The following is a 26,238-nucleotide window of genomic DNA, read 5'->3' as shown; positions in this document are numbered from 1 at the left end:
AGCCCTGAAGGAGCCTCAGTTGGCCTTGGATAGCCGGTCCCCTGCAGTCCCCAATGCCCCCCCCAACCCGTGTGTTTGGACTTGGGTCCGGTGCAGAGAGCCCTTTGTCTGGGGAAATGGGGCGTGGCTGGAAAGGGGGCCGCCCTCTCAACACTGCCTGTTTGTGGGGAACCTGGCAGTAAACCGTTCATGGATGACCTGCTTCTGGGTTGGAGTTTCGCAGGTAGCAAAGCAGCTCCCTCACGGCGATCTATTGAAAGTCAACCCTCAGGGCCGGCACCATGGCTCACTTGGTTAATCCTCCACCTGCGGCGCCGGCATCCCATATGGGCGCCGGGTTCTGGTCCCGGTTTCTCTTCTTCCAGTCCGGCTCTCTGCTGTGGCCCGGGAAGGCAGTGGAGGATGGCCCAAGTGCTTGGGCCCCTGCACCTGCATGGGAGACCAGTAGAAGCACCTGGCTCCTGGCTGCGGATTGGTGCAGCGCTGGCCGTGGCGGCCATTTGAGGGGTAGCAGAAGGAAGACCTTTCTCTCTGTCTATAACTCTACCTGTCAAATTAAAAAAGGAAAGAAAGAAAGAAAGAAAGAAAGAAAGAAAGAAAGAAAGAAAGAAAGAAAGAAAGAAAGAAAGAAAGAAAGAAAGAAAGAGAGAGAGAAAGAAAAAAAGAAAATCATAGTTACACAGAGAGAAGGAGAGGCAGAGAGAGAGAGGTCTTCCATCCACTGGTTCACTCCCCCAAACGGTCGCAATGGCCAGAGCTGTGCTGATCCAAAGCCAGGAGCCAGGAGCTTCCTCCAGGTCTTCCACACTGGTGCAGGAGCCCAGTGACTTGGGCCGTTGTCCACTGCTTTCCCAGGCCACAGCAGAGAGCTGGATCAGAAGAGGAGCAGCCAGCACACGAACCACAGGCCATATGGATGCTGGCACCACAGGCAGAGAGGCTTAGCCCACAGCACCTGCCCCAATAAAAGGTTTTAAATGTGGCTGCCAGGCAGTTTCTGGTAGGTTAGTAGGAGCTGGACCACCCGACCTCTTATTCTGATGGACGCTCTTGTCATCACAGGTAAGACGGGCAGGGTCTGGGGCCCACTCACCGTGCTGCACGTGCAGGCCCTCCCGGGTGGGCACTGCTTCCCAGACCTGGCCCCTGAAGTGGTTCCCGGGGGGATCATCAGCCCTCCTCCCTCCCCAGCCCTCCGCCACCTAGGCAGGCACACAGTTCTCAACCTGCCCTAAAACCAGTTCCCCCAGGTCCTTGCAAGACCTGCACTCGGGTGTGCCTCCCCCAGCCAGCTGTGGAACAAAAAGCCTGTGTCAAGAATGAAAAATGGGGGCTGATGCTGTGGCATAGCAGTTAAAGCCACCGCCTGCATTGCCAGCAGCCCACATGGGTGCTGATCAAGACCCGGCTGCCTCATTTCCAATCCAGCTCTGTGGTGTGGCCTGGAAAAGCAGTAGAAGATGGCCCAAGTCCTTGGGCCCCTGCACCCATGTGGGAGACCTGGAAGAAGCTCCTGGCTCCTGGCTTCGGGTTGGCCCAGCTCTGGCCATTGAGCCCATTTGGGGAGTGAACCAGTGGATGGAAGACCTCCCCCCCACCATAACTCTGCCTTTCAAATAAATAAATAAATTTTTTTTAAATTGAAAAATGGAAATAAATGTTGGAGGTACATGGAGAAGCACGTTCTTTTAGGTTGAAAAATTCATTAAATTTTTAAAACATTAAAGCTGTTTTGGAGGTAGATGATCCTAAAAGTACACGTGCAGAGTCAGTCTCTCGGTCCGTTGTCACTCATGGTAAAATTAAGAGCCTGCAAAAACACACAGCCCTGGGGCTGACGCTGCGGCACAGTAGGATAATTGCCGTCTGCAGCACCGGCATCCCCTATGGGAGCCGGTTCAGCTCCCAGCTCCTCCACTCCCAATGCAGCTCCCTGCTAATGTGCCTGGGAAAACAGCAGAAGATGGCCCAAGTGCTTGGGCCCCTGCACCCACGTGGGAGATCTGGAAGAAGCTTCTGGTTCCTGGCTTTGGTCTGGCCCAGCTCCAGCAGTTGCGGCCATTGGGAGGGTAGGCCAGCAGATGGAGGATCTGCCTAAGAAAGGCGTAGGCTCCACTGCCTTCTACCCTCTTACTGGGATGCACCCACAAGTGAAACCCACTGGTGCCCCTGCATCAGGTCTCCTCTTGACACCCTGGGAACCAAAGTTGCTCCCCAGCCATGGAACCAAAAGCCGGAGAATGAGTGGAAACACAAGAGCCGGACAGCTCTAGGAAGGGAGGAGTCTGGAGATGATGATGCTGACTGGGCTGCTCCTACCCATTCACACATGCCCTGCCCCAGGCTTAGCCACTCAGGACTGTCCTGATGATGTGGCCACAGCCTGACCACACAAAACTTCCCTTAGGGGAGGGCATCATGGCGCAGCAGTTGGACTGCCATTCATAACGCCGGCATCCCATACTGGAGCCCCAGTTCACATCCCAGTTGCTCCAATTCCGCTCCAGTTCCGGGCTGATGCACCTGGGAAAGCAATGGAAGACGGCCCAAGTGCTTGGGCCCCTGCCACCCACGTGGGAGACCCAGATGGAACTCAGGGCTCCGGGCTTCAGCCTGTCTCAGCTCTGGCTCCTGCAGGCGTTTGGGCAGTGAGCCAGCAGATGGAAGATCTCTTCCTGTCACTCCATCTTTCAAGCAGATGAAAATAAATAAACATTTTAAAAACTTCCGTGCCCTCTGAGAACTTTTTTTTTTTTTTTTTTTTTTTGATTTGAAAGATACAGCAGCAGAGAGAAAGGGAGAGACGGAAAGAATCGTTCATCTGCTGTTGACTTTTCAAATGCACACAACAGCCAGGGTTGGGCCAGGCTGAAACCAGGAGCCAGGAACTGCATCTGGGTCTCACGTGGGTGGTACGGGCCTAAGCACTGAAGCCATCATCTACTGCCTCCCAGGCACATCCGTAGGAAGCTGGAGTGCAGTGGAAGTGAAACTCGGTGTGGGAAACAGGTGTCCCAGGAGGGCTGACCCAGTGTGCCACAACGCTCATCCCGGGGGCAGAGTTTTGAACACTGCCCATGACCCCTTGCTTGGCTGCCCCGTGATAATCTTTCTCCCTGCAAAAGCCCTTGGCTTCAGGTTTGGCCTTCTGTTGTGCAAGGGAAAGGGACTCACCTTGGTTTGGCAATGTAGGTTCCAGTTTCATAAAGCAGCACCCCTCATGGAGCCACTTGGAAGAATCCGGAACAAAGGGCACTGTGCTCACTAGGCAGCCAGTAGAGTCAGCATCCGCCAGCCTTTTCCCATAGCAACAACTGGAAATTCGTACCAGGCTCTTTTCTCAGCATCTTAATTGCAGTAACTCATTTAATTCCTGGATGTTACAAGAGTTACAGAGATCTGAATCTGCCTCCTCACATGTAATAAGACTTTGGCACAAAGATCATCTTGAGCTGAAGGAAACTAAGAAGTAGACCCAAGAAAAGCTTTCGGCTCTCCCCCAGCTGCCTGAAAACAGGGCACAAATTTCCCTTTGTGAAGGGGCCCACCCGCCACCTGTTACTGGGACAGGAACATAACGGATCACCAGAGACAGCACCAGGACGTCTGCATAAACGTTACTCAAGGGGCGGACGCTGTGGCTTAGTAGGTTAAGTATCCGCCTGCAGCACCAGCATCCAGTAATGGGCGTTGGTTCGTTGGTCTGCTATTCCACTTCCGATCCCACTCCCTGCTGATGGCCTGGGAAAGCAGCAGCAGATGGCCCAAGTGCTTGGGCCCCTGAACCTCTGTGGGAGACCCAGAATAAGCTTCTGGCCCCTGGGTTCAGATAAGTCCAGCTCCAGCCATTGAGGCCATTTGGGGAATGAACCAGCAGATGGAAGACCTCTCTGTCTTGTAACCCTGCCTCTCATGTAAATAAATAAATCCTTAAAGTTACTCAATAACTTCTTCTGTTTAGCTTCCTCCATATACCTTCCCACAACTTACGGTTCCTAGAATCCCAAACCCTTATCACATCTCCACAAATTTACTGTCTTTTGTGAAGATGGTATGTCAGTGCCTGGGTCTAACCACTTCTTCCAGTTTTCACTCCTACGAAGGCCTCCTGTGTGTATATTATTATTCCCACTTACTGGGGGAAATGAAGCACAAGTGATTTGTCCAGGTCACCAGCCAGCAAGGGCAGTGCCCAGGCAGCCCAGCGCTCCAGCCCCAGCCCAGTGCTTCTCAGACCAAAGCTCAGCACAAATCACTTATTATTCAGGACACAGATGTGAACACTTTCATTTCAAGAGTCTTTAAAAGAAAAGATTTATTAATTTGAAAGGCAGAGTTACAGAGAGGCAGAGACAGAGGCAGAGAGAGTGAGGTCTTCCATCCACTGGTTCACTCCCTGGATGGCTGTGATGGCTGGAGCTGGGCTGATCCAAAGCCAGGAGCTTCTTCCAGGTCTCCCACGTGGGTGCAGGGGCCCAAGGACTTGGGCCATCTTCTACTGCTTTCCTAGGCCATAGCAGAGAGCTGGATTGGAAGTGGAGTAGCTGGGACTCGAACTGGTGCCCATATGGGGTGCCGGCATTGCAGGTGGCAGTTTTACCTGCTACACCACAGTGCCAGCCCTCCAAGAGTCTTTTTTAAAATTGGCTTGAAAGGCAGAGAGACAAAGAGAGAGAAATGCCCATAACAGCTAGAGCAGAGTCAAGCCAAAACCAGGAGCCGGAACGCTATCCAGGTCTCCAGTACGGAGGGCCGGGACCCAGGGACCTTACCCATCACTGCTGCCTCCCAGGGTGCACACTAGCAGGAAGCTGGATCAAAGTGAGGGATCTGGGACATGAACCAGGCACCCCCACGTGGGATGAGAGTGTCCCAAGCGGCGACTTCTCCGCTGCACCACATGTCACCATGTCATGAGTCTTCTCAGACATATGCTTACGGTGGGACATTACTGAGCCACAAAATTACCTCCCAACACAGCTGTAACACCGAACTCCAGAGTGAAACAGCCAGACAAAGCACTACGTTGTGTATGACTCTGTTTACATGAAACGGCCAGAAAGGGCAACTCCACAGGACAGAAAGTGGAGGAGGGCCCAGGGCTGGAGGACTGGGCAGGTGAGCACTGACTGCTCTTCAGTATGGATGGGGTTTCTCTTGGGTGATGAAAACCCCTGGAGTTAGCGGTAACAGTTGTTCTACTTATGAATATATTAAGACCATTGACTTGTATACTTTTTGAGTTAACCACTTTTTTAAAAAGTTTTTTTTAAAAAATTGATTGCAGGGTCTTAGTCCACCCAAACGAGGGTGGACTGGGTCCGAAGAAAGGTAAGTGCGCCGCTCGCCCGTTCCCCAGCCTCCCGATCCCGGAGACAGTCAGACGCAGCGGGGAGTCAAGTCGAGCAAGCAAGAACTCCGTTTATTTCACGTGTAGCAAGACCTGTTAAAGCACAAGACCACAGGATTACTGGGGCAGGGCATGAGGACCAACCAGTTACTTAAAAGGTCATTTTGCAGGGTGATTTTCTACAGGACCAGCCACACGTCTGCACACTCGTCATCAGTTGTCACCTCCCCTGATGCTGCACAGGCAGTCAGCTTCGCTGGTAGACAACTTTGGATACCGCCCACCTTACTTCCTTTGGGCACCATCTTTGAATTGCCTCCTGTGCCTAATTTCCCCACAATTGACTTATGGGGCTGGTGCTGTGGCGTAGCAGGTAAAGCTGCTGCCTGCAGTGCCGGGATCCCATACGGGCACTGGTTCAAGTCCCTGCTGCTCTACTTCCGATGCAGCTCTCTGCTACGGCCTGGGACAGCAGTGGGAGATGGCCCAGGTCCTTGGGCCCCTGCACCCGCGTGGGAGACCTGGAGAAGCTCCTGGCTCTGGGCTGGCCCAGCTCTGGCAGTTGCAGCCATTTGGGGAGTGAACCAGCGGATGGAGGATCTCTCTGCCCCTGCCTCTCTGTAACTTTCAAATAAATAATTATATCTTTTAAAAAATGTATTTATTTGAAAGGCAGAGTGAGTGGGGAGAGGGGGAAGGGGCGAGTTTGACTCTACCCGCCCAGGCCCAGTCCTTCTGGACTTGTCCAGTTCCTCCAGGTTGATGTGCTCTCTCGTTCCCCTTGAAACTGCTGGGCTCACTTGACGCATCACTGCCTCCAGGAAGCCTGCATGGCTTGCAAGTTAGGGCCAGTCTCCCTGTGTATCACCTGCTCCCAGCACCCTGGACTCAGCCTCTCCGGCTAACCACCGTGCCCCATGAGGGCAGAGCTCTGCTCCTGGCAGCAACACCAAGGTCGATGCATCCTTTCAGATCCCGAGAGAGGTGGCTGACAGACACCGCTACTTCAAGAGGGGTTCTGCCCTCTCAGGGTGGCAGCTGACACAAAGCCCCTTCCTTCGGGCCCCAGTCACTGGCAGAGTTAGAGAGAGGCAAGGACAGACAGGACACCTTCCGTCCACTGGTGCACACCTTCTGGGCCAGGCAGAAGCCAGAGCCTGGAGCTCCAGGTCTCCCACGTGAGCCATCTTCCACTGCTTTCCCAGGCACATTAGCAGGGAGCTGGACCAGAAGCGGAGCAGCTGGGACTCACAGGGATGCTGGCATCACAGGCGGAGGTAACCCGCTGCACTACGGTACCTGCCCCATTAATGTTTTCTACACAGCAACCAACCAGTGGACCCTGCTCTGTTCCTCCACTGCACTCCCTGGCCACAGCAGAGAGCTGGCCTGGAAGAGGGGCAACCGGGACAGAATCCGGCGCCCCGACCGGGACTAGAACTCGGTGTGCCAGCGCCGCAAGGCGGAGGATTAGCCTAGTGAGCCGCGGCGCCAGCCTAGGCACTTTTATAAATATTATCTCCTGTTATCTGCCTAAGCCCTGCCAGGACACATTCTTGCCCAATCCACTTTTTCCAGATGGACAGAGTCAGGATGTGAGTCACCTGGCAAAGCCAGAAGCTAGTAAGTGTGAAGTACTTGCTTTTACAAAATGTAAGAAAAAGTAATTATCTAGGAAGCTTTTCCCAGTTGCTGGAACTTTCTGGATTTCGTAGGAACACTTCAAGATGTTTGTCAGGAATGTGTGATTCACTGAGGAGAGGAAAGAAGACAGGGCACCTCTGTGTGCAAGACTGAAGTCATATTCCAGGGCCATGGCCTGCGGTTTCCACTTCTAAAATTTAAAAAAAAAAAAGAAACAAACAAACAAACACACACAGGGTTTCCTCACACTAACGAAGCTATGATTAATCCGCGTAGGTGGTTTATTCTACTTGGAAGCAAGAGAATTCCCACCAGGATCAGCGCTGCTGGCTGTTGGAGTCTTCACCTTAACAGTTGAAAGTAGACACAGACGGGGGAGAGACGCACACAGAGAACAGGAGCGCCAGCCAGCTTTCTGGTTTGCTTCCTAAATGCGCCACCAGCTGAGGCTGGGCCAGCAGGAAGCCTGGAGACAGAGCTCAGTCCTCTCTCTCACATGCTGCCAGGGACCCACCTACTTGCCCATCCCTGGGGCCTCCCGGGGTCTGCGTTAGCAGGCAGCTGGAGTGAGCAGTCAAGACTGGAGTCAGGGTGGGATTGGGTCCCGAACTCAGGCACTCTGATTTGGGCTGCAGGTATCCTAGCTGCTAAACACTGGTTCCTTGATTAAAAAAAATTTTTTTAAAGGAAGCCCAGTTTGTGGTGCAGCGGGTTACACACCTGCTGGTGCCAGGCTCCCACACTGGAGTGTGGTTCCAGTCCTGGCTGCTCAGCTCCGATTCCAGCTTCCTGCCAAAGGACTTGAAAAGGCAGAGGTGCTGACCCAAGCACTTGGGCCTCTGCAAACCACACAGGAGAGCAAGATGGGGCTCCGGGCTCCCGGCTCCCACCTGCACTGGCCCCGGTGGTGTGGAATTCTGGGGACCGAACCAGTCGACGGAAGGTCTCTGCCTTTTAATTAGCAAATCTTTCAAGACATTTTTTTAAAAAAAAGCAGAGGACTTGGAGTCTGAGGTTTTAAGTCTAAAACCTCAACTTGGATGAAGGATTTCTGTTCCCTATTCGCTGGTCAATTTGGGCAAGGCTCAGTGACCTCAAATTTCAGCTGCTCGCAGAGTCAATGGGAAGACTGACCCTGCCGGGGCCGCCCTACCTAACACTGACCCTCTCCGGACCTGTGGAAATACCCTTCCCTGAGTCTGGGAAAGTAAAGAAAGCCAACCTCGATCGGAGAGCGCGCTCGCTGCAGACAGCGCCGCGACACCCACGGGGAGAAAGGCCCAAGGCTCTTCCTCCCGTGCCCAGCGCCGACAGAGCTCCCTCCACCCCGTCACTAGCTGCGAACATTCTAGAACCAAGTGCGTCCGGACCGCCTCCCCGCCGGCCTGTCAGGGGCCGAGCGGACCCCCGGCCCTCCAGCCCTCCGGCCCCAGCCCGTCCTGGGCGCCCAGCGAGCCTCACTGGCCCTCCACTCCAGGCCCCCTGGCCACTTCCGGGCCTCGGCGGCTGTGCCTCGGTTTCTCCAGCTGCACCGTCGACGGAGACAAACACAGCAGGGCTAAGTAAGCAGCGTCCGCTGTCGTCACTTCAACCTTGCTACCAACAACTTTTTTTTTTTGCTAAAAACTTTTGGGAGACCGTTTTACTGATCTTTGCCTCTTTCAGGGAGAACTTGGACTTCTTTCTCTTTGCCTCTCCCAAACCCGCAGTCCCAGTCTGCAGTAGCTGTAAATCACGGAATTAATCTGTTCCTTCCCCCATGAAAAACTCAGAATCGCGTCCTAAAAAGTGGGGCCCTGTCCGGAACGTGGCGGCCCGCCGCTCCCGCGCCCAGGGAGCACTCGGCAACGAGCGCCTCCGGCTTTCCCGGAGGCGGGCTCCCTCCTCAGCGGCCACCGCGCCCGCCCCGCCATTACGGGGCGCGAGGGAAAATGGAGGCGCCTCGTCCGCGCCTGCGCCCTGCGGCCCGCGCGCCCGCCTCGCCCCACCGGGCCCGCCCGGCCGCCGCGGCCGTTGAGGGCGGGCGAGGGGCGGGGAGGAGCGCTGTGCCGCCCCGCGTCCGAGCGCGCGGCTCCGGCGAGCCCGGCTCCGGCCCTGAGAGTCCGCTCCGGGCCGCACACGAGGACGACCCGGTCCGTAGGCCGCGGCCGCGCTCCGTGCTTTCCCTCCAGCCCTTTGTGTCCCGGCGCGCGTCGGGGGGAACGCGGGAACGCGCGCCACGCGTGCGCCTGCGCCAGGGGGCGGGCGGCGCGCCCCGCCGCGAGCGCAGAGTGGGCGCGGCTCCCGCTCGCCCCGCCCCCCGCCCGCCATTTCGCGCTCGGGCCCTCGCCTGGCCCCGGCGTGCGCGGCCTCCGCGTGATGGACGCCCGGAAGCCGCGACAACAAAGGCCCGAGCTCGGGCGCTGCGCGTGCTGCGAGTCCTTCCGTCCTTCCGCTGCCCGCGGGCCGAAGATGGCGCCCAGAGGCCGCGGCGGCGGCCACGTACGGGGGTCAGAGGGGCGTCCCCACCGCCTCCCGCGGGGCCTCGCGTGTGCAACCCTGGGGCGTGCGCCTTTCCGCGTGTGCATCGCCGCGTCCGCGCCGCCCGGGCCTCACGAGCTCCTGGTTTCCACTCATCCCTGCGTGGACGACCTCGAGGACGTGTTGGGGCCCGAGGATGTCCGCACTGTGGCTGTGTACACGGATCCGGGCGTGCGTGAGCCCGCTTGTGCGCGCAGCCCCGCCCCGCAGTCCGTGCTGCTGGGGGTGCGTGCACTCTCGCCGAGTTTCCACGCGAAGCACAGCCCCGCCCGCCCCCCTGCGCCGTCCTGCCGCTTTGCGGGACCCCTCACCTAGTGTTGGGGCTCCCGGCTGGGCCGGCGGATAGGGGGCGTCGGGACGCAGAGGCCTGGCCCGCTGCGAGGCCGGGACAGGCTCCCCGGGAAGCCCAGGGCCGCGCTGCGGTGGGACGTTAGGTGGCTTCTGCGAGGAGCGGGTGGCAGCGGAGGGGCGGTGAAGAGGAGGAGGGGTGGCCCCCGGGTCTCCCGGCCTTGGCACTGTCCCGCCTGTGGCTTTCCGAGGGTCCCCAACTCCGGCCCCTCCCTGGGCGAGGCTGGGGGCGTTGCGCCAGCGACTCCTGCAGGGCCCCTGGCCTGTCCCCACGGTGACCTTAGGGCAGACCCCCAGCGCTCCCCAGGGGGCGCCGCTCTGGGGGAGAACATTCTGGATTCCGGTCCCCGATCTGTGGGGCCCGGATGAGCAGCTCTGGACACGGTTCCTGACGCTCAGAACTGGGCCCTGCGGCGCGGGGAGCGCCCTGAGCGTCTTGGTTTAAAGTGGTGGTGGCGGGGGGAGGGGATCGGGTAGCTTGACCCCTCCTGTGTGTGAAGGCGGTGACCGCCTTGGGCACAGCCCCCCCATCTCCTAGGACTGGCGTCAGCCACCCTCCCAGCTCCTGGGGGGCCCATCCCGGGAGGAGGGCCCGGGGGACCGGGTCCTGCTGTGGTTGCGGGGTCACCCGGGCATGGGGCGGGTTTGGCCGCGGCTTGGCTGTGGCTTTAATCCGCCGGTAGGGCCAAAGGTCGGCGCCCCAGGAAGCCCAGCCTGCCCCCTGGTGTCGGTAGGGACGGTGCCCCCGCCAGGAGCTGAGGGCCCCTTGGCAGCTTCCGCGCTGTCCCTGAAGCCGGGACCTGGGTGATGTCACCCTCGAGGGCCCTTTCCTGCAGTGCAGGCGCCAAGGCCAGCTCTGCTTCCTGCTCGAGGCCAGGCTGGGGCAGAGGAGCCCGCTGGCCCCCCCAGGACAACCCGCCAGGCTGGGGCAGAGGAGCCCGCTGGCCCCCCCGAGGACAACCCGCCAGGCTGGGGCAGAGGAGCCCGCTGGCCCCCCAGGACAACCCGCAGGAACCTGGAGAGTGCCACCTCCTGCGGCCTCCCAGCGCCAGCAGCGCCCACCCCGTGCCTGCCCACTCACTTCCGGCACAGTCCCCGCGCTCGCCGAGCGCTTCTGGGCCTGACTTAGTGGAAAACTCCAGGGGGAAGGCAGCCGTGGGAACCTGACTTCTGCCGCCAGCAGGCAGCAGGGCGGGAGATGCTGCCCCTCCAAGGGTGCTGGGCCAGTGCCTCAGCAGAACCCCGAGATGGGTGGGATTTCCTCCGGGTGAGGTCCCCCAGGGGCGGCGCAGCCTCCTTGGCTGTGCACACTCTCAGGTGTCAACGCCACCAAGCCTGCTGTCCCCACCAGTGACGCCCCGGCCCAGAGCAGTTTGCTTTGAAGGGGAGCAGGGTGGGGGAGGCTTCCCTGGGGCTCTGGCACAGCCGGGCAGGGTGTCCCCGCGGGCAGCACAGTGGGAGGACCACGCAGCCTTCCCTGCACCCGGCCTCAGGGCGGTGCCTGCTGGGTCCAACCGCCCCAGCCCCAGCCTGTGGGGAGGTGGCCTGGGCGGGGACAGCAGGACTGGAGGGAGGGAGCCACTGCCCAGAGGCTGTGCCGGGCAGCTGAAGACAAACATTTCCTTATGTGGTGGCTCCGAGGGCCTGGGTGGGCGGGACCCAGGGGGCCGCTGGAGATGGCCAGACACACCCTGGGTGATCCATGATCCAGTGACCCCAACAGGATCTCGGCCTCACCTTGTGGATAAAGCCAGCCGCAGCCCCCCCCCCCCACCAGCCTGCTCTTTGTCCCCTGGAGTGGATCCCAGGTTCCCCAAGAGGAAGTGGTCACTGCTCAGCCAGGCCCTGTCCCCAACTTCCCCTTTGAGATCAGAGGTTCAGGCAGAGCCCCTGGGCCTTCCAGGGAGGGGCCAAGGGTAGGCTGCGAAGCCCCCACCCCTCCTAGACCCACAGGCACAATACGGGACCCTGGCTTCTGCGGGCCTTGGGAGCTATATTTGGCCGCGGAGGGATAACAGGGTGACTCATGGTGGGGACGCCGGGGATGGGAAGTGGAGGAGCCTTCTGCCTGGACCTGCGGCCCATCTCTGGTCCCAGGCCTGCCGCGGGGCGGGGACCTCCGTGGGCACTCGCCCGCAGAGTGGCTGAGATGGCGGTTCCCGCGGGCTGTGTTCTAAGTGGGGATTTTAGGAGGCCGGGTGCTCGCCCAGTGCCTAATTGGTCTCATTTCAGGGAGTATAATTGGAGGCTGCATCTGTAAGATAATCTTGGTCCAGGAGGCTTTGCGTGCCAGCGCCGCCCCCACCAGGCTGCGGGGGAGGAAACTGCCAGGCTCCGGGTGTCCTCTCCCCTCCCCTCCTGCTTCCCTGTGACTCCCCTGTGTCCCTGGTCCCTGAGTCAGGTCCACTCACCCCGGACTGCCTCCCCCGAGCCACTACCCTTTACTGCCAGACTCTGGGGAAGTCACCTCCCGCCCAGAGCAACCGGGGACCGGGCAAGACCCATGCCCCCGATGGGAGAGCCACTGTTGTGGGGCTCCTGAGGGCTGCAGCGAGGGATCCTGTCGCTAGGGCCGATGGCCAGCCTTGCCCAGGGCACTGAGGGCAGCAGTGGATCGGGGACTGTCCTGCAGTAAGACTGGGCTCCACTGTGGCGTAGCGGGTAAAGCTACCACCTGTAGTGCCAGCATCCCATGTGGGCGCCAGTTCAGGTCCTGGCTGCTCCGCTTTCCAATCCCGCTCCCTACCGGTGGCCTGGGAAAGCAGTGGAAGATGGCTCAAGTGCTCAGGCCCCTGCACCCACGTGGGAGACCCGGATAAAGCTCCTGGCTTCCGCCTGGCCCAGTGCTGGCCACTGTGGTCATCTGGGGAGGGAACCAGCAGATGGAAGATCTTTCTCTCTCTCTCTGTAACTCTTTCAAATGAATAAGTAAATATTTATTTTTAAAAAAAAGAAAGACTTTCCATCCTGGGGAGGAGTCTCCAAGGAGTCTGAAGAAGGGAGTGGGGGAAGTGGACAGTGACAGGTGTGAGACACTCCACAGTCCAGGCACTGCTGAGATGGCCAAGCTGCAGCATGAGGACAGAGCTTGGCAGCCATCTCAGTCAACCCAAGCAAAATCTCTTCTGTTGCATTCGTTGAGTTGGTTGCTTCCAGTGGCGGGGAGCTCACTTCCTCCATGTGTCCTGTTTGATGTAGGATTAAGTCTCTCCTTTTTTTTTTAACAGGCAGAGTTAGTAAGAGAGAGAGAGACAGAGAGAGAGAGAGAGACAGGTCTGCCTTCTGTTGGTTCACCCCCCAAATGGCTGCTACAACCGGCGTGCTGCGCCAATCCGAAGCTAGGAGCCAGGTGCCGCCTCCTGGTCTCCCATGGGGTGCAGGGCCCAAGGACCTGGGCCATCCTCCACTGCCTTCCCGGGCCACAGCAGAGAGCTGGACTGGAAGAGGAGCAACCAGGACAGAATCCTGCACCCCAACCGGAACTAGAACCCAGGGTGCTGGCACTGCAGGCAGAGGATTAGCCTGGTGAGCCACGGTGCCGGCAAGTCTCCCTTCTTTAATGTCTGTCCTGGTGGGCCTTGTTCTGTTGCCTGGGTGTTCTATGGAGACAGGGGCTGGGACAGGGGCTGCCCCCCGCAGAGCCGGGACGTGGTGGTGGTCAGTAATTGTTGTCAGCAATGATGAGGCAGCATTGCATGGCAGCCAGGTGCCACTTCAGGGCCATGCACCGTGGGCTGACACCAGCTTTGCCTTGACGATGCCCAAGTCTGTTTCCAGAACACTCCTTGCCCTTTCTACCCCACTCCTGTGTCCAGGCAGCAGTGAACACTGGAGGTGGGCTCAGTGTGCCCTGGGCAGCATGGAGGCAGAGCAGGGCAAGCCCCCTCCCACGGGGACCCTGTGCAACCACTGTGCGGCCGGCCCTGCGAGGCCTGAGCCCCCGCTGCTCCTCTGTGGAGCCCAGCCATCACGTGAATCCCACGGTCTTGACCAAGAGGAGGGCTGCTCACTGCATGTGGCCGCTCCAGCTCCAGGCCTCAGATGGCACCAGGGGGCTGCGACCTGCTCAGGGTGCCAAGATTCTGGTGGTGGCAAAGGTGCCGGGTGCGCCTTTTGCTTGATTTTCTCCGTGGCCTTGGGACTCGGCAGGTGCCTGGAGGTGGCTGGTTCTGGACGCTGTGGCTCAGCGTCGGCTCCCGCCAGCTGTGCAGGTGCGGGGTGGCTGTGAACACACAGCTCTGCTTCCCCATGGCTGGAGCTGGGGAGCAGCTGCTGGCCGACCCCTCCCACCACCACGGCTGGCCACCCCCTGCTATTTGGGGCCAGGTCAATCTCAGGGTGCTCACCCCAGCCCACAGGTGGTGGTCTGATGAAGGGCGGTGAGGGGAGGCTCTGCCCCTGCAGCTGCCTGCAGTAGCCTTGAGTCTGGCTGGGACCAGACCTGAACTTGGAGATGGAAGGCAGATGGAAGGTGCAGCCCACAGCCCAGCCCAGCCCAGGGGGGACCAGAGGCCTCTGCCCAGAGGGTGCTCCAGGCTGCAGGGGCCTGAGGCCACAGAGAGCCTGCAGCTAGCCCGGCAGGGGTGGGCATCCTGCCAGGGTCCTGGAAGCTGTTGGGGATGGGGGATGGGAGGGAGGAGATGCCAGGAACCAGCAAGGTGTGCCCAGGGCAAGCTTCACCTGGGCCTGAAAAGGGAAAGAAAGGCTTGGAGAAGGCCCTTAGCGTGGTGCTTTCCTGGCCCTCAGCCGCCCACGGGCCTGTGGGGTCAGCAGCTCTGCCAGCTGAGGCTTCCTGGCTCAGCCCAGCTCCGAAGGACCCCAGCTCGGCCTGCACACCCCGGGGGCCTGCCGGGGCCCCTCACCTGCCTCCCCCAGCCTCCCAGGCTAGCCCTCGGGCTGGAGACCCCCAGTCCTACCCCACCAGGGGCTGCTCGTGTGTGGAAGGTGCCCGGCACAGCGTGATCTAGCCAGGTGGCCCTGCTGCTGGCCCTCAGTCCCGACCCAGCCGGTAGGTGTGTCACTTTTCTAATTCTGAGAAGCCAACTGAGCCGGCCAGAGCGGGACCACAAGACCACAGCCCGGTGTGAAATGCAAAGGAGGCCCCCATATGCAAAGCAGCCAATGTCTGTGCCTTCTCTTAGGACCTGGCCCAGCCACACCCAGAGGCCCCCAGGGGTGCGCACTACCTGGCATCTGTCTGGGTGGGGCATGGGGACACTGGCCTGCTGGGGACAGGGACCAGCAGGAAGCCTCCCCTCCCCTGAGACACAGCATTCTGCCCCTTCTGAGGCTGCGTGGGTCCCTGGTCCACCGACTGTCAGGCTGTCTGCCCGGGCTCAGGGGAGGAGAGCACCTTTGAATCAGGCTGAGGCCTGCTGTGGGGCTGAGGACTGGGGTGCCACAGGTCTCTAAGGGACCACTGCAGGTCTGGGAAGGAATTGTAGGCCAGACCCCAGGCTGTTGCTTGCATGAAAAACCCTGAAGGTGGGTGGGAGCCGGCTTGGGACCCTGCCTCAGCGTGGGGGAGGGGAGGCTGGTCCCTGAGCTGCCCCGGCAGGCAGCTGGGCCGCGGGGGCCCTGGGGAGACCCAGATGTTGTCTCTTTCAGCTCACTGCTTCCCAAAGTGTGGGGGGGGGGCTGGGGGAGGCCACGGGGAGGAGCCGAGGGGCCCCTGGGGCTTAGGGAGCGGCCAGGGAGGCAGAGGGCTGCCATCTGTTCCCCAGGCTGCAGGGGCAGAGCGGCCACCCCCCCCCCCCCCGGGCCTGGTGCTTCCAGGAGTGGGTGGGGCGGGAGCGATCTGGATCCCTGCAGCAGAGTGAGCACCAGTTAAACCCTGGGAATTGGGGCGGCGGGGTGGGGGGGGGACACAGGTCTGCAAAGTGGGGTCCAACCCTAAGGCACAGGGGCCTTGCAAAGCCTGCTAAGAGGGGGCAGAGCCTGCGGGGGAGGGGCTACAGAGCCGGGAGGCCTGGCCTAGGCTGTTCCTGGGGCCCTCACATCTGATGCCCCGACCCCAGGACAGCTAGAAACTCCCTCCCTTCTCCCACCCCCATCCAGGTCCCCCTCAGGACATCCCACTTCCTCCCCTGTCCTGGGGACACCTAACACTGCCACGGTCCTCACAGGCCCCTCTTGAGAGACGTCCGTCCACGCATCCATGGCCACGGTGCCACTGTGCCTCCTCCCTCGGGCCTCAGCGCGTCCGTGGGCTCAGCTCCACTCTGCGCTCACTCAGTCCTCACTGCCGGCCCCTCTGTTCCCTGGAACTCCTCCTCCAGGAGTGGCTGTGGTGGGCAGGCTGGGGAGGAGGGCACCAACCTTGGATCCCCAGGCCCCAAAGAGGCCCCACTCCCCACCAGCTGGGTGGCCTTGGGCAAGTCCCCGCCCCTCCGTGCCTCGGTTTCCCAGCTGTGAGAGAAATGAGGCTAACATGGACACAAGCAGGGGGGTCTAGACACGGGGCAACTGCTGGGAGGGGCTGAGGGGCACCAGTACTCAGCACTGGCCAGCCAAGGGCCCCAGAACCAAGCTGAGGCCTGCCCAGGACTTGCGCATCCAGCAATCTGGGAGCTCATACATGCCTGCACCTTGCTTCCTGAGCACATGGTGGGCACCCTGAGGGGGGCCCGGCCGCGCCTACAAAACAGTGTTCTCCCTGCTGCTGCAGCTCCCCGCCCCGGCAACTCTACCCAGAAGCCTGGGCCAAAAGGGGCGGGAGCTGGCAACAGAAGAGTTAACTCGCGCGGCTCCTGGAGGAGGCCCTGCGCCCCTCCCCTTGCCGGAGTCCCCTCCTCTCCTCCCACCGAAGGGGACAGAGGGCTCCCCCACGTGGCCAAATGTGCCAAGGCCGGAAGCTGGGGCGTCCAGCGCGCCTGGCTGCAAACATCTGGCCCCTTGGGCCCAGAAATACATCTGCCTGGTCGCACCAGCTGTTGGGCGTTGGAAAACCAGGTCACCTGGCGTGTGTTTGTGCCTGCACGGGTCGAGCGCCGTGTGCAGCCCAGGAGCTGTATTCTTAGGGGTCCGTGGGAACTGCTTGCGGCCGTTCTAAACGCTGCCGGGCCTGGTCTGCTGTGGGTCGTGGGACAAGGGCACAGAGCACGGGGACAGGAAGTGCGGTGCCCAAGTGCAGCTAGAAGCTAAAAACATACCAGGAACCCTTGTGGATTTCAGGCCTGTGTACCTGTCACCATGCTCAAGCCTTCTCATACTTTGTTTCATTTGTGTGTGTGTGTGTGTGTGTGTGTTAAGGTTTATTTTATTGATTTGAAAGGCATAGTTAGAGAGAAGGAGAGACAGAGACAGGAGAGAGATCTTCCATCCTCTGCTTCACTCCCCAAATGGCCGCAATGGCTGGGCTGAAGCCAGGAGCCCAGAGTTTCACCTGCATCTCCCGCATGGATGCAGGGGCCCAGGCACTGGAGCCGTCTTCCGCTGCTTTCCCAGCGCATTAGGGAGCCGGATGGGAGGTGGAGCAGTCGGGACTCGAACTGGTGCGCACAGGGGATGCCAGCACTGCAGGCCAGGGCTTTAACCCACTGTGCCACAGCGCTGGCCCCTGTTTAAGTTCCTTGTCACAGCCACCTGGGAGGGAGACAGTCTTCTTGTCCATGTTTGGCAGATGGAGAAACTGCGGCTGGGTGAAGCTACAGCCCTTGTCCGGCACAGTCTCAGCCGCGCCTGACTCCTCCGTAAGCCTGCCTCGGCTCAGGATGGCGAGGAGGGACCGCGGAATCCGCTGAGACGCTCACGGACGAGCCCAGCCCCTCCTCACCCCCGCAGCCTCAGCGCGTGCTTCCCTAGAGCAAGCGGAACGAGGCTCGGCTGGGACCGGCACAGGGAAGGCATCCACGTGGAAGGAGCGGGAGGGGCCCGGCTCGCCTCCCAGGCTCACACGCAGCCCGGCGGCCCCACACCTGCCAGCCACAAGGTGTGTGAGACAGCGTAGGGCTCGGGTATTGGTTCCCTCAGATTTCAGACACCCAGAGAAGCCCACGGCCACTCAGATCCAGATGTCCAGCGGCAGGATGTCTCGGGCCCCCTGGCAGCCACACACGGGCAGGGGACACACACATGGGCTCCACCACATGTGGCCCCGCCCACGCATACATCTTCTTGCCGCTGCCGTCTTTTCTGTGCAGATACAGCTGGGCGCTTGGCCCCCGGGTGCTCAGCCCAGCCACCCGGCAGGTACGCGCGCGCACACACACACACACAGGGGTCTCAGAAGGGACGGCAGTGGAGTTGGTGGAGGAGCTGATGCCCCTGAGGCCCCACAGACACGGGGGGTGGGGGCGTAAGCCCTGGCCTCAGCCCCAAGCAGCGCTCCCACCTGCCCTCACCCTCAGGCTGTCTTCTCTCCTCCGCTGGCCAAGGTTGGGCCAGGGCCTGGAATGCCTTTATTGACCACCAGGGGGCGCATGAGCATTGACTAATCCATCAGCCCAGCCTCCTTCCAAAATTCTCACTCATTCATTCCTAAATATGCATTAAGAACTCATTTTGTGTCAAGTGCTAGGACTCAGGGAAGAAAATGGGGGAAGGGGAGGTGGAGGGCAAGGGAAGAGACTTGTGCCTATAGTTTAGTGGGCAGGTGTTAGCAAGAGGGACTGAATCAGAAATACAGCTAGAACGCACGGAATAGCCGCTGTCTCAAGCTGTTCTGGATTTCTGACGGGCACTAAGGCGTTTCCTCCAGGCTGGCTTGGGCTGGGGGATCTTTCTACTTTATTATGCAGGCAGTAAGGCAGACCTGGTGGTGGTTAGCACTTCACGGGGGTGTCGTAGGGTCGGTGTGCAATCGTGTGCAGCACTCGGAACACTGCCCAGTCGTGACAGAGGGGAACTGAGGCACAGGAGGCCTACGGAGTAAGAGGCCACCCTGGTTCCCGAGTGTGGGCTCACCCAGCTCCCAGGCCTCCTGGTAGACCCAGTCGGGGGTTCTGGGGACACTGGGGCCAGGAGGCACTAGAGAACTTTAACAGGAGAGACACGATCGAGTGCGCATCTCACGCTGGCTGCAGAGTGGGCCAGCCAGCTGGCGGGGTAGCAGTGGAGGGCCGGAGCCCCGCACCATCTGAGAGAGGCCCAAGAGGCAACCTGGAGGGGCGGAGCCGGGGGAGGAAGAGGCAGAAGCCAGGATGTGGAGGGGGAGAGCTGGCGGCACCCAGGACACCCAGGTGGAGAAGCCTGGGAGGTCCAGGCCTGTGGGGCTGCAAACGAGGGAGAGCGGCACCAGGACCTGCCGCCTGTCTTTCCTGCAGTTACTGTGAGGGCCAGGAACGCCCAATTCCGGCTGCCTTCTGTCCCGGGCCTGTGGGGCTCAGGGCTCCAGGGGGGTGGGCACTGAACCAGTCTTTCATCCCAGCAGGATGAGACGGACCCGCTGTTGGCAGCTGCCAGTCCTCAGCACAGGGCAGAGTGCTAATGTCACAGGAAGCATGCACACACACGCGTGCACACGCACGCGTGTGCCCCTCCCACACGCGTGCACACACGCGTGTGCTCGCTGAGGCTTTATCCTCACAAAGCCCTCTCTGCAGGATCGCACTTAATCCTCAGGCCACCTGGGAGGCAGGCCCGTTCGACCTCCGCTCACTGCCCCGGGAGCTGGCCCGAGCTCACGAGGTCGCCGTCCGCACCAGGACTCTTCCAGGATTTTTGCCGCAAACCGCGGGCTCCTGTCTCCCACCCACTGCCTGCACCACGCCGTCCGGGGGGTGGCGGTAGCTGTCCCTTGCCGGCTCTGATTCCCGCGCAAGGCTCGGGCTGGGGCTGCGCCCAGGGCGTGGGGTCCGAGGTGCCGGCTCTGGTAGGGCCAGGCCCCTCTGGGGGCTCCAGGAGAGCAGAGGAACCAGCCCGGCGAGGCCTGGAGCCTGCGGGAGGGTGGGGGTGGAGAGGGACGGGCCCGGGCAGGCGAGCGGGGACAAAGAGGGAGCCGGCACACCTGACGGCCCGCGGCCCGCGCCCGCCAGCGCCGATTCAAAGTGCAGCTGAGCCTGTGATTGGCGGCCCGGCCCAGCCCCACCCCTCCCTCACCTCCCGGGCGGCGACCACGGCGGCGGGAGTCGGGAGGGCGGCTCGCGCAGCCCCGTGGCCATCGACAGCCGCCCGGCGAGCCTGGGCTCGTGCCCCGTGCCCTGCGCGACCCCGTCCGGCAGCCCCGGGCTCCGGCCGTCCAGCCGCCCCTCCCCGAGCCGTCCTGTCGCCCGCGGCCTCCTCCGCGAACTCGGCTGGCCCCCAGCCCGTCCTCCCCGAGTGTCCCCTGACTCCAGGCGGCCACCAGCCCGGGCCTGTTTCCACTCCGTGCCCGTCGGGCCTCACCATGCGGCGGCACGAGGGACGAGCAGGGTCCGAGTCGCGGGGGGCTGGGCGAGGCCCCGGAAGGGTCAGCGACTTGGGGGCTCGGGTTTCGGGGCGGGCGCTAGAGGCCCCGCGCGGGCCGCGACCAATCCCCGCCCGGCCGACGCCCCCGAGCCCCGTGGCCGCGGACCGGCGTCCTTTGTTCCAATGCGCTCTGCGCCCCCCACCCTGCCCCGGCCTGCCCCAGCCCCCTGGCTTCCGGGCTGGGCTGAGCGGGGACCTGGTGGGTGCAGGGCCGGGCCCCACCCGCGAGGACTCCCTCTTGGCCGCCAGGCTGGGGCCTGCTCGTGGGCGCCCCAGGGGCTCTGGAGGGCTGGTCAAAGAAAGCCCCGGAAAATCCCTTGGGGAGGCCGAACTGGACCGTGGGCGGGGCCCCCTGGCACCTGGATCTGGCAGTGGTCCCGCGCCGGCCCCACCTTGGCACCCCGGCCTCCTCGCCCACTCACTGCCTTTGGGTACATTTGCCTAATGAGCCCCAGCCTCTTGCCGGGTCTGTTTTGTGGGTGCCTCCTCTGAGACGCCCCTGGGAGTGGCAGGTGCCTTCCTCCACCTCCTCCGGCCCACCCTGCAGTGCCTAGCAGCTCTCCCCGGCCCAGTGTCTCCTGGGGACCCACAGTGAGGTCCAGGCAGGCGGCCGAGGCTCCTCCAGGCCCGACACTGCGTGAGCTCTGTCACTCAACGGGAGTCACAGATTTCTCATCTGTGAAATGGGACCAAGCCTTGTATCAGTGTCAGCTTTTTATCCCACGTCAGGCTTGTTTGTTGTTAAAGATTAAGAGGAGCCAGTTGGAGTCCCACCTGCCCCACTTCCGATCCAGCTCTCTGCTGTGCCCTGGGGAAGCAGTGCAGGATGGCCAAGTCCTTGGTTCCCTGCACCCATGTGGGAGTCCTGGATCAGCCCAGCTCCAGATGTTGCAGCCATTTGGGAAGTGAACCAGGGGATGGAAGACCTGTCTCTCTCTCTCTGTCTCTCTCTCTCTGTAACTCTGCCTTTTAAATAAATAAATAAATCTTTAAAAAAGAAAAAAAGCAAAAAGTATCATTCTTGGATACTTCAAAGTTAATTAAGTTTCTAAAAAAAGTGAAATTAACTTCAAGATGCAATGACTTTGAATGACCCTTGTCTTGACTGTTGAGGAACGGTTTTTTTGTTTTGTTTTGTTTTGCATTTTCATGCAAACTGTTGAACTCTTTAGCATAGAGTTGGTCTTCTGTGTATAGTTAATCGAAAATGGATCTTAGTGGAGAATGGGACTGGGACTGGGAGAGGGAGGAGGAAGGGGTGGGAGAGTGGCTGGGAGGGTGGGTATGGTGGGAAGAATCCCTATATTCCTAAAGTTGTACTTACGAAATGCATGGAGTTTGTATTCCTTAAATAAAAGGTTTCTTTGGGGGGATAAATAAATAAATATTGAAAAAAAAAAGAGGGGCCAGCGTGGTGACACAGTGGGTGATGCCCGGCGTCCCGTATGAGTGCTCAATCAAGTCCCACCCGCTCCACTTCCGATCCAGCGCTGATGGCCTGGGAAAGCAGCAGAAGATGGTCCAAGTGCTTGGGCCCCTGCACCCGCGTGGGAGACCTGGTTGGAGTTCTGGGCTCATGGCTTCAGCCTGGCCCATCCCTGGCTGTCCCAGCCTTTTGGGGAGTGAACCAGTGGATGGAAGATTGTGTGTGTGTGTGTGTGTGTGTGCGCGCGCATGTGCATGTGTGACTCTGCCTTTCAAATAAGTTAAATAAATAGATCTTTTTAAAAGCGATTGAAAGAACTAAAACTCGCAAAGAGGGAATGGAGTTGTGGTGTGGCAGGTTAACCCTCCCTATGTTTCAAGCATTTGGGGAGGATATCAGTGGATAAAACATCTTTCTCGGGCCGGTGCCGCGGCTCACTAGGCTAATCCTCCACCTAGTGGCGCCGGCACACCAGGTTCTAGTCCTGGTCGGGGCGCCGGATTCTGTCCCGGTTGCCCCTCTTCCAGGCCAGCTCTCTGCTGTGGCCCAGGAGTGCAGTGGAGGATGGCCCAGGTGCTTGGACCCTGCACCCCATGGGAGACCAGGAAAAGCACCTGGCTCCTGGCTCCTGCCATCAGATCAGCGCGGTTCGCCGGCCGCAGCGCGCCAGCCGTGGCGGCCATTGGAGGGTGAACCAACGGCAAAAGGAAGACCTTTCTCTCTGTCTCTCTCTCTCACTGTCCACTCTGCCTGTCAAAAAAAAAAAAAAAAAAGAAAAAGAAAAAGAAAATCTTTCTCTGTTTCTCTATTTATTTATTTGAATGCAAAGAACAGAGACCTTGGAGGAACCACAGCTCCAGGCAAGCCCAGCCCCCGCCCCCAATTGCAAATCTGGTGGCTGCTCCTGCTCTCCCTCCTCCCCTCCACTCAGAACTCCACCCTCAGCCCCTTCTCCCCTTATTCCCTCCTCCTGTGGACGCCCCTCCCTCTCAGACCCCACCTGCCCCGTGGCCACCTCTCTCCTGGGCCCCTGGAGCCACCTTCCCTGGAAGCATCTGGAAGCCAATTTGCTCCCAAGTTCTTCCTCACTACCCCACCAGCCACACCTGCACTACTTCCGTGCTGGGCTGTCAGGGCTCACCATGGCCCAGGCCAGGGCCCTCCAGTGGTCCTACCTCCAGCACTGTGGGGACCGTGGCTCCCAGGAGTGGTCCGCCCTGCCCTCCCAGGGCCAGCATCCCGGCTCATGTTCTCCTGCCTGTCCCTGGGCTCCAGTCAGCCTCCATGCCCACAGAGCACTCAAAATGCAGGGCCCACCTCCTCCCGTTGCCCTGGCCATCAAGTCCTAGCTCCTGGTGTCTTGGGCAGGGCCCCACATCTGGCACCAGCTGCCTTCCTGTGGCAACCACAGGCATAGGGCGCATCTTCAATGAGAGCCCCTGCTTTGGACCAGCAGGTTAGGGAGTGGGTCCTCCCTCCCGGGGTCCAGAGGCCGTGCCAGGCCCCGAGGACAAGCAGGGGAACAGCCGAGGCTGGGGAGCACACTGCTCCTCAAAAGGCACACGGGGTCCGAGTCCTGGCTGTGCACAGGTCCGCTTTGTGGCTCTGGCTTAGGTGGCCACCCTCTCTGGTGCAGGGAAGCGCAGGGTGGGGGCTAAGAACAGGCAGGGGCTGCCTCTCCTGGGGGGTCCCTGGGCCCATCTTCTAAGTCACCTGGGGGGGGGGGAAGGGAGGGGCGGGGGATGCTGAGAGAGACCAGCTGCTGTCTGCTTGGGAATTCCAGGCTGATGATAAGCGGAGGAGCCGGGCCAGGAGGGGAGGCTTGGCCTTGGCCCCCAGTCATGCCAGGAGGGCCCTGTGTGGCCCATTGGGCAGGAGGTACTGACGAGGCCAAGGAAGGCCAGCCAGGACCCCAGCAGAGCAGGACAGCACCCCCAGTCCCGCTCCTGGAGAGCCATGGGAGGAATTTCCCTCCCGCACCCGGGGCCCTGCTCTGTGGTCTGTGCCAGGCTCCCCTGGCCCCCTAGGCACGGAGCTGCCCTGTGCCCACAGCCAGCTCCTGCCATGTGGGCCGTGGGCGCAGCTGACAGGCTGTGTGTGCGTGTACGCAAGCGCGTGCTCCCGCTGCTGCGTGTGCCAGCCTAGCAACGCTCCCAGGGCGCCAGCGGCAGCGCCAGGAGGGGCTGGCAGCTCTCGTGCGCTCCCCCCGCCTCCTCGTTTCCCCGGCTGCCTCCGCTCCCCGCCAACACCTGCTCCAGGGGAGGCAGCCAGCACGGCCCCCAGGCCTGAGGCTCGGCCACCTGCACCTCCCAGCCTGGCCCCGCGGAAGCCCACCCCTCAGGTGCCAGGAGCGGAGCTTTGTGGGGAGCAGCAGGGGGCATGGCATATCCCAGGAGCCCCGGGCCACCTTCCCCCTCAAGCCTGAGTGAAACTGGGGGCCGTGGGAGGGTAGAGAGGGCAGACCAGGGCAGGGACAGTCCAGGGGGGCGGGAGAGCCAGGCAAAGGATTGGAGGGGCAGTGAGGGGGCCACGTCCAGGGGCTGTGCGGGGCCAGGCCACTAGGGTGGGTGAGCTGTGTATCCCGGGGCAGCAGGCACCGCAGGACATGTTGTGCAGGAGCTCTTGATCCAAGGGGCACGGGGAGACTGTGGCCCGGAGCAGGGAGAGGAAGCCGGGGCATCGGGTGGGGTGCAGGGGGTGACGCCGCGGGCCTGGGCTCCAGCCCTGACCTACGGCGCCTACAGCACCACTGGCCTCAGCTCTGGTCCAGGAGCCGCACGGTGACCATGTGCAGGTTCGCTGGGGGTGACGTGATGCAGGGTCGATGTGGGCACCTTTGCTCACCTCTTCCGGGCGCTGGTGTGCAGACAGCGCTGTGGCCCGCCAGAGCAACTCTGTCTCCCCTTGTCCCTTCCTTCCTTTCCCGTACCTTTCCTGCCTTCCCTCTTTCCTTCTCTTTCTGTATGATTTGAAAGGCGGGGGGGGGGGGGAGGGAGAGAGAGAGGGAGGGGGAGAGAGAGGCATATCTCCCATCTGCTGGTTCACTCCCTAAACGCTTGCAACAGCTGGGGCTGGGCCAGGCTGAAGCCGACAGCCTGGCACGCAATCTGGACTCCCCCTTTGCGGGTGACGGGGACCCAACTACTTGAACCATCACCTACTGCCTCCCAGCGTGCAAATGAACAGGAATCTGGAATTGGGGGCCCCAGGATGGGACTCGAACCCAGGGACTCAGATATGGGATGTCCCAAACAGCGTCTTATCTTCTCCAAACACCCGCCCCCGGGATCTGTCCTGGAGCCCACGCCTGGCAAGAGGTGCTGGTGGTGGAGGCCTCAGCCGGAGCAGGCAAGCGAAGGCAGGAAGGACAGGTGTTGCAGCAGTGGCCGGCAGAGGCAAACCACTCTGAGCACCCCCGAGAGGCCTGGACGCCACCAGGGGAGAGGCGATGGGGCCAGGAGGCAGGACCCCACCACGCTTTGGATGGCAACGGGGACTTGGTATCGAAGGCCGTCAGAGTTCAGAAAAATAATGCTGCCCCCACCCCGCTGAGCCCGCCTGGGTGCTCGGGGTTTCCCCTAGGCTCAGGGTCACAAATGGGCAGGGGGTCCAGCCTCAGGGAGGGGCTTTGCAGACACTGGGCCCCGAGGGCGGAGAATGCCCACTTAAGACCCCGAGGCCAGCGCCGAGGAGGCCAGCTTGGTGCCACCCGGCGAGGGGACCAGGCTGGCCGGGGCCCAAGGCCCTGCCCGGCCCACCCTCCCTGGCCACAGTGGAGCCATTGATGCACAAGAGGCGTGCAGAGCTGCTGCAGCTGGCGCAGCGTGGGCACTGCCGGCCTTGGGAGGGGAGTCACGGTGACCCCGCTGTCCCCAGGCCACTGGAAGGCAGGCGCCAGGACCCGGGGTGGGCATCTCTGGTGTGCGGCAGGCTGGGGTACCTGAGTGGCGGCCACGTGCCCTGGAAGGAAAGGCCTGGTGCCGGCAGAAGACGGGCCCTGTCTGCCCTGGGCCCTCGGCGCACGGCTCCTCTCTGCCCAGGCTTCCCGAGACCCTGTGGCCCCTCGCTGGGCCTTCTGGCCCCCCACTGCACTCCCAGCAAGCCCCTTGCTCACCCCCGCTCCCTACCCCACTTCCGAATCTCTGCTCTCCGTGCACTGAGCCCACTGGGCACTTCCCCACCCAGCTCGCCCACCTGTCCAGGGCCCAGCCCACCCCCCAAGCCTCAGCTGGACGTGTCCCCTTCGTAGGGGCCCTGCAGGGTGGCTCCAGGCTGACTCAGGCCCCACTAGGCTACCCAGCATTTAAAAACATTTTATTTCTTTTTTAAGATTTATGTATTTTAAAGACAGAATGATGGGGGGAGGGGAGACATACACAGACACGCACACACAGAGAGGGAGAGAGAGGGAGAGAGGGAGGGAGAAATCGCGTGCGTGTGAGAGAGAGATCTTCCATCCTCTGGTTCACTCTCCTAACTGCCCACAGCAGCCAGGGCTGGGCCGGGGCAAAGCCAGGGGCCGGAACTCAAGCACCCAGGCCATTCCCTGCTGCCTTCCAAGGTG

General features: G+C 61.2%; 1 protein-coding gene across 1 annotated transcript; it reads right to left on the bottom strand.

The window, feature by feature from the left end:
• Positions 1-4,289: 4,289 nt before the first annotated feature.
• LOC127491831 (uncharacterized) lies at positions 4,290-19,962 on the bottom strand. Its single transcript, XM_070071569.1, has 4 exons — positions 19,901-19,962; positions 18,767-18,837; positions 9,826-11,092; positions 4,290-5,443 (listed from the first exon to the last, which is right to left on the bottom strand). Exons 1-3 carry the CDS (start codon positions 19,960-19,962, stop codon positions 10,143-10,145), a joined length of 1,083 nt encoding a protein of 360 aa, XP_069927670.1. The 3' UTR covers positions 4,290-5,443; positions 9,826-10,142.
• Positions 19,963-26,238: the final 6,276 nt, after the last annotated feature.

Source organism: Oryctolagus cuniculus, chromosome 3 (assembly GCF_964237555.1).
Source record: "Oryctolagus cuniculus chromosome 3, mOryCun1.1, whole genome shotgun sequence".
In the NCBI taxonomy this organism is placed as follows: Eukaryota; Metazoa; Chordata; class Mammalia; order Lagomorpha; family Leporidae; genus Oryctolagus; species Oryctolagus cuniculus.
Note: the sequence above shows the minus strand (reverse complement) of the source record. Positions and strands in the feature narration are given on the sequence as shown.

What these genes read in the sequence shown, in the direction of transcription:
- LOC127491831 (XM_070071569.1), bottom strand. Translation starts at nt 19,962, where the DNA reads ATGGCCACGGGGCTGCGCGAGCCGCCCTCCCGACTCCCGCCGCCGTGG. An exon ending in CCGTGGTCGCCGCCCGGGAG is followed by an intron (nt 18,838 to 19,900) that starts GTGAGGGAGGGG and finishes CTCCTGTTAAAG; the next exon opens with TTCTCTAGTGCCTCCTGGCC. An exon ending in CCAGGAGGCCTGGGAGCTGG is followed by an intron (nt 11,093 to 18,766) that starts GTGAGCCCACAC and finishes GGTTCTGCTGAG; the next exon opens with GCACTGGCCCAGCACCCTTG.